General features: G+C 34.9%; 2 protein-coding genes across 3 annotated transcripts; both read right to left on the bottom strand.

Annotated features, from left to right (window-relative positions):
- Window positions 1-549: 549 nt before the first annotated feature.
- On the bottom strand, window positions 550-2,474 carry LOC130748711 (putative F-box/LRR-repeat protein 23). The gene is made up of 2 exons (XM_057601954.1): window positions 1,886-2,474; window positions 550-1,677 (listed from the first exon to the last, which is right to left on the bottom strand). The coding sequence occupies exons 1-2, from the start codon at window positions 2,233-2,235 to the stop codon at window positions 1,215-1,217; spliced, it is 813 nt and encodes a 270-aa protein (XP_057457937.1). The 5' UTR covers window positions 2,236-2,474; the 3' UTR covers window positions 550-1,214.
- A 3,006-nt stretch (window positions 2,475-5,480) lies between these two features.
- LOC130749060 (uncharacterized) lies at window positions 5,481-11,169 on the bottom strand. 2 transcript variants are annotated; one of them, XM_057602336.1, is made up of 7 exons: window positions 10,577-11,136; window positions 8,749-8,826; window positions 8,342-8,376; window positions 8,182-8,237; window positions 7,024-7,119; window positions 6,823-6,900; window positions 5,481-5,811 (listed from the first exon to the last, which is right to left on the bottom strand). In XM_057602336.1, the coding sequence occupies exons 1-6, from the start codon at window positions 10,997-10,999 to the stop codon at window positions 6,845-6,847; spliced, it is 744 nt and encodes a 247-aa protein (XP_057458319.1). In that variant the 5' UTR covers window positions 11,000-11,136; the 3' UTR covers window positions 5,481-5,811; window positions 6,823-6,844. The 2 variants fall into 2 exon arrangements, with proteins under 2 accessions (XP_057458319.1, XP_057458320.1); XM_057602337.1 differs by lacking the exons at window positions 5,481-5,811; window positions 6,823-6,900; window positions 7,024-7,119; ... (1 more) ...; window positions 8,342-8,376; window positions 8,749-8,826 and adding an exon at window positions 9,015-9,262 and having other exon boundaries at window positions 10,577-11,169.
- Window positions 11,170-12,109: the final 940 nt, after the last annotated feature.

Below are 12,109 nucleotides of genomic sequence, written 5' to 3' on the forward strand. Positions count from 1 at the left end.
CTGGAATTGACTGTACTCAGATCAGTTAATTAGAAGTCACAAGTGAGTCAAAGTTCAAAGAGGGAAAAAATGGAATGTCAAAGTACGTGAAGAAAATAATGAAAAATTTGTAAGAGTTAAAACAAATGTGATTTATTGAATCATACTTCAAGAACTTGTTGTTCAACTGATGGTCCTTTAAGTGGCAGCCTTACCACCTAAGAAAGCAAAAGGTTCTGCATAAGCATTTTGTAGTTTCAGTTTTACCAGCTCCACTTTCCCCTGACTATAATTGAATTGCTTTTGTCTTTCATTAACCATTCCCCTAGTATTAATCAAATGACCAATCAAAATTTGGTTCAATGATAGAAATGGTATTTGGATTCTGATAAGAAATATTGATTGCCTATATCCAATCAGAAACTGCAAATACATGAGGGCTTAACTCTCCAAATGGTGCCCCTTGTATTGCTGCATCATGTGTGCATCATGAATATGAGGTAACCTTTGGAATGGATTTTCTACAATCAGAAAATTTCCATTGTAAGTCTGCCACAACAATTATATTTCATTCAACTCATATCTAATCTGTAAGTTCTGCAAGACTCTATTCTCATGCAAATAGAACAACTTAGTCATATCATCCACTCCATCAGGAGGAGCTTTATCTTTGATAACTTTGTGACAACCATGAAATATTCAAAATACAAGCACAGAAGACAAGTCTAAAGTAATTTTTTCCTAACTAGGATATGTGGCACATTTTCTCGTCGGCAATACAAGCACCAGAAAATTAAATACAGAGGAATGGATTAAAAATATTCCAAAGACCAAAGGCATCAAGAAGGTACATGGAATTCTAACCAGTAAACAAAATAACATTGGTAACCAAAGATGTGAACCACTCTAGTCTGAATTCTAGGATTCTACAAAAGTAAAAGAACCATGGAATTTAGAAGAAAAACAAAAAATAAGCCATTTAGTCTTTAGAATAGTACCAGGTGAGAATAAATCTGAAGAAAATAGGACCAATTAAAAAATAAATGGACCATAATAGTCAGCCTCAGCATTCTCACCATATGCCCCATACTTCACGTTCATAAGTTTGGCTGTGTTGCACACTCTCCAAAGCACGTTAGTAGAGAAGCTCCACATTGTAGCTCATGTATTGACGTGATTTTAAGGTTTAACGTGGATTCCAAATGCGCTACCAAACATGCACTTTACCATCATCATTAATCGTCAACATAGGTGAGAACTTCATCACTTATGTCTTCTGGAAAATATATATCTCTAATCTGATCACAAAGCCTTCCCCCCAAACTTCCACTCAAATCGACATTAGAACAAGCACGCAGATCAAGAGATTCAATATAAGGGCATCCGTCAAGAATAGCAAGCAAGCCATCATTAGTGAGTCTGTTTCCCAAAAGTTGGAGATGACGCAGCTCAGGCATGGTTTTTGCAATAGCATATGCCTCATCATCACACTTAAGTGTTTTCTTTTCCTGGATGTTAAATTTGAACACTTTCAAAAGTGGGCAACATTGGCCAATAAGTTCCAAAGTATTCTTTGATAGGCTATTGAATGAAATTTCAAACTCCTCCAATAGTGGAAGCATCCTTACAACTTTCATTAATCCTTTATCTGAAACTGCCGTGCATCTTAAAAGTCTCATCCGTCGTAGGTGACTTGTGCTATAAGAATTGAGAAAAAAAAAAACGAAAAAGGGAACACAAATAAACATTGCTTAATCAAAATTATGAAACTTCGAATGAAATATGGCAGGAGACCTATCAAATGAAAGGTGTTGTTTTGGCCTATAAAACTTATCATCATGCAACAAACTAAAATACAAGTAATCATAAACATGGAAGCTAAAAAAGAGAAAAATGGTAACATTACCTATAAGCTATGCATTTGAGAATTTGATTGTTGCCAAAATACTTAATACTTATGTCTTCCAAATGACCACAACTTCGTTCAATGGCCTTGAGACAACAGTTGACCAACTCATTGTGTGGGTAGTTGGAGTCCCACCACAAACAGTTCGTCAAGTCAATAGTGCGCCACATGAGAGGGTCCTTGCAGATTTTCCACCATAAAGGGCACACTAGACGAGCACTGGTCAGAATTTCAATGATACCAAGCTTGAGCAGAATCTTTGCAGTCAATTCTGCAGGAAGTTCAAGCCAGTTTGGCTCCTCTGTGCTCTCTCTTTTCATTCCCTTCACTGGCCTTGAAGAAGATGCCATCTTGCAACTAAAATTGATTTTTAACTTTGTTGAAGTATTGTTTCCCCTGCAACTCTAGGGACGATATTGCAAAGTGATACCTAAGCGCAGAAGCGCTGAAGTTGAAAGGTCTCTGAGTGTAAAACTATTTTGGCCAATCAAATTGCTTAAGATGTCTAATTTGCCAACTAAAGAACAATACTATTAAAAAGATATCATATAATATTCCTCGTGAACGTAATGCTGTGACGGACTTCTTGGCTAAGTATGCAACTCGAGTATGATGCTCGTGGCGTATTTGGAGGGTTCCTCCCACTGATGTAGTTCCCCTGCTGTGTCAGGATGCTCTCTTTTAGTCCCTTTTATCTTCCGTTGTAACAAAAAAAAAATATAATATTTTTTCATATCTCAGACTATCCTTTTATTTAATTAGATTAGGAATTTAATTTAATAAATATAATCGTACATCTTATAATATCTTTTTCATATCTTCTATTATTCCTTTTTTAATTAGGATTAGGAATTTGCTCCTGTCAAAAAAAAAAAAAAGATTAGGAATTTACTCAGAAATATATGGGTAAATATATTATCTTTCAATCAACTCAATTATATGCAATGTAATTTTTAGTACATTCCGTTTCTCTTCTCTGTTTTTCTTTATGTTGCTTTATCATGAGATTTTACCGTAGATGTGTAGACCAAATCACTACTAAACAGAAAAAGATCTCACAAAATATACAATTCATTAAAATAGATTTTTGGTGTAAGACAGGTGTTCTTCTTCGGAGGCAATCATGTTCGAGCCGGGAACATTCATATCATGGTGAGACTAACTCTCCCAACAGTATTTTTTTCATCTACAAGACTCGAATCCGAGATCTTGCTTAAGGCATTAAAATAGATTCATTTGTACACAGTAGAATTAGAATTGCAAATAAAAAAATATCATTTCAAACACAGCATTCATCAATATTGCATGTGCAGAATAAAAAACAAATGATACGAAATGGCTTACTTGATAGCAGACACAGTTTCTCCTTTCTCCTATTTTGCTGTAAGAAGAAATCTCCCCCACTCCCAGAAGCGCGTGATCACTTTATTTCTCCCCCTTCTCCTTGTTATCATATCATATCACTCTTAAAACCCTAAACCCCAAAGTAATTTTGCTAAAATAATAAAATATCAAGCTAGATATCCTGCTTTTCCTTCATTTTTTTTATTTATTTGGATTTTTTTGTTTTTACTAATTTTTGTTTTTCATTTATTTTTCTGATTTTTAATTGAATTTCATTTTCATTTTCAGAGTTTAATTATTAATTAATTCATTTTTAAAACAAAAGAGGATAAAATAAAATTTTAAAAAAAAGAGATAAAAAATATAGGACAAAATAAAGTGTTCAGACTTCAGACGTGAGTACTATCTTTTTTAGATTTGTTAGGCATAAAATAATAAATTTTTATTTGAACCTAGTAGAAAGAAGTCAATGATTTTATGAATATAAACCTCTAAGCGAATTATTTTAGATATTCTAATATGCATAATTTGTAAGCATTTTTAATTTGAGTCATTTTTTTTTTTTTAAATAAGTTTATGAAGCTATAATGATTTATACTTCTAAAACCTTGATAGATATCTTTATCGCATGTTGAGGCCCTTACCTTCACTTAAATCTTGTCATGTTCACTAGGGGTGTACAAGGGACGGGTTGGGACGGGTTTTAGTTAACCCTAACCCGGCCCTAAATATTGACCGGACCAATTCTTAGACCCTAACCTGTCCCTAGACCCGAAGCAACCCGACAATATGCGGGTCCAATTTAGGACGGGTCTATGTAGGACGGGACCGGGTTGGCCCGAGGGACAATAAATCTAAAGAGTATTTGATACTAATTGTAAAATTTAAAGATAATAACATACTAAAAGAGTTATAAGTGAGAACTATTTTTTAGAAGAAAGAACTTGAAATTATCCAATTCTTGCATAATCTATGCCAAAATCTATTGCACTTGAGAGGTTCACATTTTGTTTGATATATTTGCACGTGTCACTCATTTTGTTTGATCTCTCTTCACTTGTCTCACATGTGCATTACATGATTTTCTCTTATTAAAGCATGAAAGTGTCCATCTTTTGACCAACGTTTATTTAATTCATAAGTTAGATGTTAAACATTTTCATCTCATCCACATGGTAAGATAAATTTGAGCACCATCTATCACATTTTGACCATTATAACAAATTGAAATCTTGTAAAATGTATATGTGGGACGGGTCGGGTGGCCCGAGTGCCAACCCGAACCCGACCCGACCCGAAGCCGGATAACTCTATGATCAACCCTAACCCGACATCTTTTAATGATCGGGCCGGGTTGAACCCGGCCCTAAAGGCTTGGGCCGGGACGGGTTGGCGGGTAGGGCCGGGTATTGTACACCCCTAATGTTCACTATCTCAGCCGCTCTGTTATGAGCGGTCAACTATTTATCCTACCTCAACTAGTTCCCCCAACCCGCTAGTTCATTATGCTGGCCGGCAAAATGCTACGGCTTTCGTTCTAGCCGTTACAAATTTTCGGGTGCTAACAAGGGTAAACTCTCATTATTCTAATTTAATCAAATTATCACTTTTATTTTATTTTAACTGATTCCTCAATTATTCCTCCCAAATTGAGGGAACAAAAAAGGGTACAAGTGAATGGAACATGATTGACTGGTTCCATCAAGTTCCATCCTCCTTTTTTTTTTGTTCAACAAGTTCCGTCCTCCTTTGAGCAATAAAACAATGGGCCTTTTTTTCCCTCCTCTCCATTCCCCTTCCCCTTCCCCTAATCAAACAAAATCTTCGACCAAAAAAAAACAAAATCTCAAAGAGGAAGGAAATCTTCGTTTATTTTTTGCCTGCAGACCTGAATATGGAAAAGAATATGAAGGCCGAAAAATAACATGTCACGAAACATTTTTTCTTTATAGAAAATAAAATTGGGTAACAAAACGTAGCATTGGACATAAACTGTTTTACACTGACAGTACATATTCATTAAACTCTAAACATAATGTTTTGTCGATTTATTATTTGATAAACAAAAAATGAAAAAATTGAATCTACAATATGAATATATCTAGGTTGTAGACTTGCAGTTCTAATTCTTTTAAGATCAAGTTCTCCCTCATTTCAAGATTTCCCTCTCCGTTGTTTATTTTTCACGTTACTTTTCTTTTCATACTATTATAAGTAGAAAAATGGAAGTAAATATTTTTTTCTACCCAGGTATCCTCACATCTGACAGTCGTCAGACTAATCCCCTTGATACATAATATATGTTACTTTATTTCCATGTCCGCGCACTTTTTTCTTTATTTTTCTACAAAAATGACAATCGAAGAAGCATTTTAGTAAACCAAAATAATAGAGGAGTGACCTGAGAAACATCACTGTCAAAACTTATTTTACAATTGCAATGTTGCTCTGCTCACCATACTCTTCTCTGAAACGTGTTACTCTACTTACCACACTCTTCCCTCCAGAATGTGTTTTATGCTTTAAAATGTAGACCCCATCTTGTTCTTTAACTGAATACATTTGTCTTCACCATAGTCATCCTGAAAATGCAATGCAAATTTAAGATGAAGAGTTTGCAGAAGAAAGAAACAAATATTAGAACAAATAGAACCAGTATTATATTACTAAATATTAATGCTTAACCCTGACTAGGATCATCATTCACAGTAGTTAAATATGCAAAGTTGCAAACTACTAGCAGAATGTCAAATTCATTTCTAGTCCTGATTACTGAAATGCAATGAGATATTCTAACCATATTCCAGACTCTTCATAACTGTGGTTTCACAGGAGAAGTTTTCCTCCATATTACTCAGAAATTGAGTCACTAGGAGCTAGAGGAGTTCCCAAGAGATCATAGATTCAAATTAAATATCTTGAAATTACGAACTCTAAATACTAAGGCATCTCAAGCTAATCAAAAAAAAAAAAAGGACTTAGGCATCTCAAGTCATGACCAATACTTCAGTATCAAATAAACCATTCCTCATCCTAAACACATTTTATCAAAAGGTATATGTGCATTCGCAAGTCGCAACATCTGTTACTTTCTATTTTCAGTAGTTTGTTAAATATTACTTGACAGATTGCAATTGAGTATTGGAATTAGTTTAAACATACACATGCCAAGAAGGTGAAGGAATGACATAAAGATCATGAATGATACTTTATAGGTTAACTAGTTCTTAGAATTTGGGTTAGGCCTAACTCTACCCCCAAAAGCTAGCCTAGAGATGAGGGTTGCTCTACCCTTTATAAGAACTTATCTTGGCCATAGCTCTAAGCCAATGTGGGACTACTAACAGACCCCCTCACGCCCAGGCTCGACTTCTAGAGAATGAAAGGACTCCAACAAACGGATTTAGGATAGGCTCTCATACCATCTTAGAATTTGAGTTAAGCCTAGCTCTAACCTAAAAGTTTGCTTAGAGGTGAGGGTTGCTCTACCCTTTACAAGGAGTATCTTGGCCATATCTCTAACCAATGTGGGACTTCTAACACTAATTGTAGTCAAGTCAGCATTCGCAACTTGCTAGTTGTATCACACTTACCAACATGTTTAGCTGCTATGACTCAGTCTGCATCCATAATTTCAGCTTCAACATCAATTGCCCTACCAGAATCTTTTTCTGCCAATGGTAGAAACAATAGTACATAGCATCATCAGCAAAGATTAATCATAATAAAGAGGAGGACAAGGAAGAGAGATGCATTTAAAAAGAATGCACTTTTACGAGCATATTGAAGATTACCATTGCTAGAGCGGGAGAAATTATTGAATGCTTGCCCAAACGTTGTAGATTGGTTTGAAAACTTCACAGAGTCCTTTACAAACTCATTGCCAACAACTGATATCAAAATAAAACTTTTCAACAGTGAGAAATATGCATGTTTTGATTTTTTAAAATGAAACAGTGCTGAGTAATAAGATAGTGAATGATATAAGGCATTCCAATTTACTACTTCCAAAATACCATGTGGAAGTTTTTATTAAGTATTTCAAAGATTGGTGGAGGGCATCCCAGTGAATCAAAAGGGTTATCTCAAGGAGAAGAAAAGGCTATGATTGACTACCTTCTAGGCAATTAAAGCTATCAGAATAATAACAGATGATAAAATAACTAAAACAACTTGTTCTTTGACAGTCAGAAAGATAATATTGGTTAACCAATCACTTTATTTCAGGACTGCAGGTCCTTTGCAACCTGTAGACTTTGCAATTTCATTTGACAAAATTACATGGGTAAAAAAAATTCACTGAAGAAAAACATTACCACAAAAATTGACATGACTGGACACAAAATTAGATTTCACTCGAGTGGAAGAAATCCAAGTGTTCAGTGTTAAACACCTACGTTGTACTTCAGAAATCAGAAGCATAGAGAAGCAACAATCAGAGACAATGGAGTTAAATATTTACAGTCCAAACTAACTAACTATGGAGTGAAGAAAATCAAGACTGTTATAATGTATATAGAAAATTCAAGCACCTATGCATGAAAGAGAATGAAATATACCAAATAGATCTTCATAAACATTATAAGCATATATAAGCAAGTAAGAGTAATGTAATATATTATATATTTATATGCAATAAATATAGAAAATGGTATCAACCAAACATACGCATTGTTTGTCATGCATGGCCTTCTTTCTTGTCTCAACCTTAGTCTAACCAGAACCAATAACATAAACAGTGGTTATAGATGCTGCTAAGAGCCACAATTCGAAAAATTGTATTTCAAGAAAAAAAGTCACATTAGTAGAATGTCCATTTAGCCTTGACTGAAAATCTGTTATAAACTTGTGTAACTTAATCTTCTAACATATTTGAAGAGAGTTCAGTGAAATATTGGCAGGATACGATATGAAGAATTTAAGAACAAACAAGCAAAATTATCAACTCTTACCAGAAAAAGGTTGACCACAATAAGGGCAAAGCTGCAAATCATCATTCAGAGTGGATCTGAAACGGATAATTACACATTATAAAGTAAAGTGGCTAGTGTGAAGTAATTCAAAATAAATCATGTATAAGTAGCTTAACAAGATGTATCAAGCAAATCTTACTTGAAGACCTGAAAATCATTTCCACAATTTGGGCACTGCATATAAAACACCAAAAGAAAAAGTTAGTAACAGTATATGTCATCTTGGACTGGACTACTGCTTGATACTATAAGCACTCATAATAACTGGATACCAAAAAGAAAATCAAGAAATTGATATTAAATAATAAAATGGCTTGATTGATCTAAAATAACCAAAATAATTGACTTTGCTCCTTATATTTTCTTCAAAATAATATTCTGCACAAACTTCCCATTTGGGAAAAAATTACTTTATGTTTATACATGGGCGTATGCAAAAGCAATAAAATAAAGCAATTATAACTTGTAAGCAATATATCCCATAATTTATGAAGTGTGAGTTCAAAGAGTCAGAAGTTGCAGAGTTATATTTTGAAGAAGCCTCACCGTGCCTTGCATTATATCTCGTCCTGCCCACCAAAGGAAAGCACCAAGGCCTACTATGGGTACTATCACTGCAATGATCTGCATATTAAAAAGAAAGAAATCCAAACCAGTCAGATAATTAATTTAACGTACTAATGTTGGAAAAATAAGTTTACCAGAACACATTAAGGAACACCATGGGACAAAAAAGACAATTCTTTGAAAAATAATTTACATTGAAAAGGAATGATTTACATTACACAAATTTTCTAAGAAATATTATTGAACAATGATGGGGTTTACACCAGTGTAGTAAATGGCGGCTGGCAGATTATGTCGGGAAAAAAAAACAAGGCATGTTTGACAAATGCTGATAGCGGATTATGGCAGAATGTCGGCCATGGCGGATATTTGACAACACGGGTTTACACAGGTGAAAAATAAGAAATGATGTGAAGCAGGCAAGAAGAGCTGATCCTGACCTCCCTCGACATGGACTTGTATCGGAGTACAGAGCCAGAGTTTGTTTGACAACCTAGATTTAGACATGGAATCATATTTAAGCATTCTGGTGTCAATTTTCAAGTACCAAGGATAAGGAGAGCATAGCAACAAAAAGAAAAAGCAATTTCCCAGGACTCGGCTACATAAATCAAATGACATCAAAATATCCTATTTGAAATCATGTATATGATACTCTATCTTAATGGTTAGGCCTACCAGCAGAGTAATTACTAAAATAATCTCAATAGTTTTTCATCACAGATTCAGAACTCAAATCTTTCTTCTAGTTAAAACACACAACATATTTGATCTGCAGACGAAACAATGTCTCCCACGGTGACTTCCTACTATGACCACGAAGACCGAAATCATCCTAGCACCACGGAGTTTTTGTTAAGCAAGCTGGTACTGATTGCTTAAAAGGCATGGAAATTTATCCTTCACAAATTCTTTATTCAATTTCCATAAGATGTCTATGTGGCCTTTTTGGATATGTTAGATATGATCTGAGTTTATAACAAATTTCAATTAGTACACGGAAGAAGCCTGCACCAGGAGTTAAAGAGGTTCTATTGAGAAAATTGATTTGATCCGCTCTAGTTCAGCCACCCTCTGCCAATATAAGTTGTAAAACTAAGTGAATCTAAAAGTCTCATATATCACATGATGATAGCTACACGTTGAGGCTAATTGGCTATCTAAAAATGTATTAACCTCACAAGGTTGAGGAGCTTCATGCTCAGATTTTATTTTTCAAAATGAGTTTGTCTCTAAATTAACAAATAAAAACATATTTATTCTTGAGTTAGAATCATAACTAGAAGGGCGAGATCGTTGACCACATAGGCCGTGGTTGGCCTCCATCAGCTCACAAGTCATAAATTCACAATACAAGTGTAAGTGTGTAACTGCAACTTAGGGTGTGTTTGCGTAATCAACTTAGTTAAGCGTTTAAAGCCCTTATTCATAAGCTAATTTGATAAATTTATTGAAATAAGCTGAAAATAGGTTATAGCTAAGTATAAGCTCTTATGCATAAGCTAATCAGAACAACTTATGAAAATTAGCTCAAAACAGCTTATAGTCATAGACTCATAGGTAAACCATAAGTTCTCTCCAACACTTACATAAGCGCTTATGCTATAAAATAAGTTCAAATAAACTCAAAGATGAGACTAAAACTCTAGCAGCTATTTATTAAATTAATGCACGAAAAAAGACACCGAGACAACCATCAACAAAATTGCTTAAATATGAACTAAATCACTCAGCACATGAAGATAGATTACTCATAATAAACAAGATTAAACAGAATATGCAAACCAAGAGAGAGAGAAAAGAATACCCAAATGGAGACAATAGCATCCAAAATCCAGCCAAGCTGTCCAGTAAATGAAAGATAAGTTAAACCAATAGCTACAGCAATATTTCCCCAAAGCCTAGCAGTGTCACCGTCATCTTTACCGCCACCACCGCCACCACCACCACCACCACTGTTCAAGTCAAAATTCTTCACCAAAACCACCCTCTTGGACCTTTTCTCTTCCAACAAACCCCCATTTTTAAATACTGCACCTGCTCCCAAGAAGGACCATCTCTCCCTGTATGCTCTAGGCTTGAAGCTGCTACTCCGAAGAGAAGAATTACACTTTGTTGTCTCTAAATGAGAGAAACAGAACATGGGTCTCTTGTATAATAGGCCATCATGGAAGAAACTGGGCTTCAAGTTTGTGGAGAATTTCACAGGTGTGGTGGTCATGGAAAACATGAGAGAGAATGAAAAAAGAAAGAAAATCTAGGATTGTATTAAAGAACTCAAAAATGGTTTAGACATAGATTTTCTATATTTCTGGCTGAATCATCAAAACTCTCGAAGTCGAAGTTGTTCACTCTTTCCTTTTCCTTCACTTGTTGTCATTTCCAAATCCAACCAAGTGTTGCCACGTTGGTCTCAAGTCATGCCCAGCCACATTCCATTATCTTCTGTGGTTTATATCTTTTAATAATTAAAATTAATTGAAACATGTTTTTCTTAACTTAGTTGCATTTTATAGTTATTTCAATTTCTAGTAATAAAATATGACAATGGATTATAAAAGCAATTGAAAATAAAATGACTGAATTGTAAGTGTTATATTAATATTGGATGACGGATGTCCATCTGTGATCCGTGGTAGGTCTGGTGAGTGGATGGGTGGTTTTATGGAGGGAGTTGGTGGCGGAAGCTCCTTGAAGGCGGAGGTCTTGGCTTTGCTTCGAGGGCTCAAGCAGCTGTGGGAGTTGAATCACCGCGTGGTAGTGTGTGAGTCGATTGCATAGAGATCGTAGATACGTTGCAAGACAACAGTTTTCAGTTCCATGAACTAGCCACTTACTTTCGTGAGCTTTGGGACCTCCTGCATCGTGATTGGAGAGTTCAGCTTGAGCATGTTCCTAGGAGTGCTAATTATGTTGTTGATTGTCTTGCCAGTTTGGGGATAGCCCAGCATTGTGTGTTCACTCGTATAGAGGACCCTCATCCTCAGCTTCTTCCCTTCTTAGCAAGGGATGTGTTAGCCCTGTAGCTTTTCTCTTTCTGTTTTTAATTTTCCGATGTAACAAAAAAAATATAGTTATTTCAATTTCTAGTAATAATATATGACAATGGATTATAAAAGCAATTGAAAATAAAATGACCGAATTTTATGTGTTATATTAATATTGGATGACGGATGTACATCACCATTCTTGTGGATAAATTTGTGTATTACGTTTTGTTATCTGTTTCTCACTCTTATTCATCTGTTTCTCTCTTTTTCTATATATAACTCATAATAATCGTAAGAGCATTAATTTTAATGTAACTTGTATATGTTAGAAGTTTTATATTAACTAGAAA

The sequence above is a fragment of the Lotus japonicus genome, chromosome 3 (assembly GCF_012489685.1).
Source record: "Lotus japonicus ecotype B-129 chromosome 3, LjGifu_v1.2".
In the NCBI taxonomy this organism is placed as follows: Eukaryota; Viridiplantae; Streptophyta; class Magnoliopsida; order Fabales; family Fabaceae; genus Lotus; species Lotus japonicus.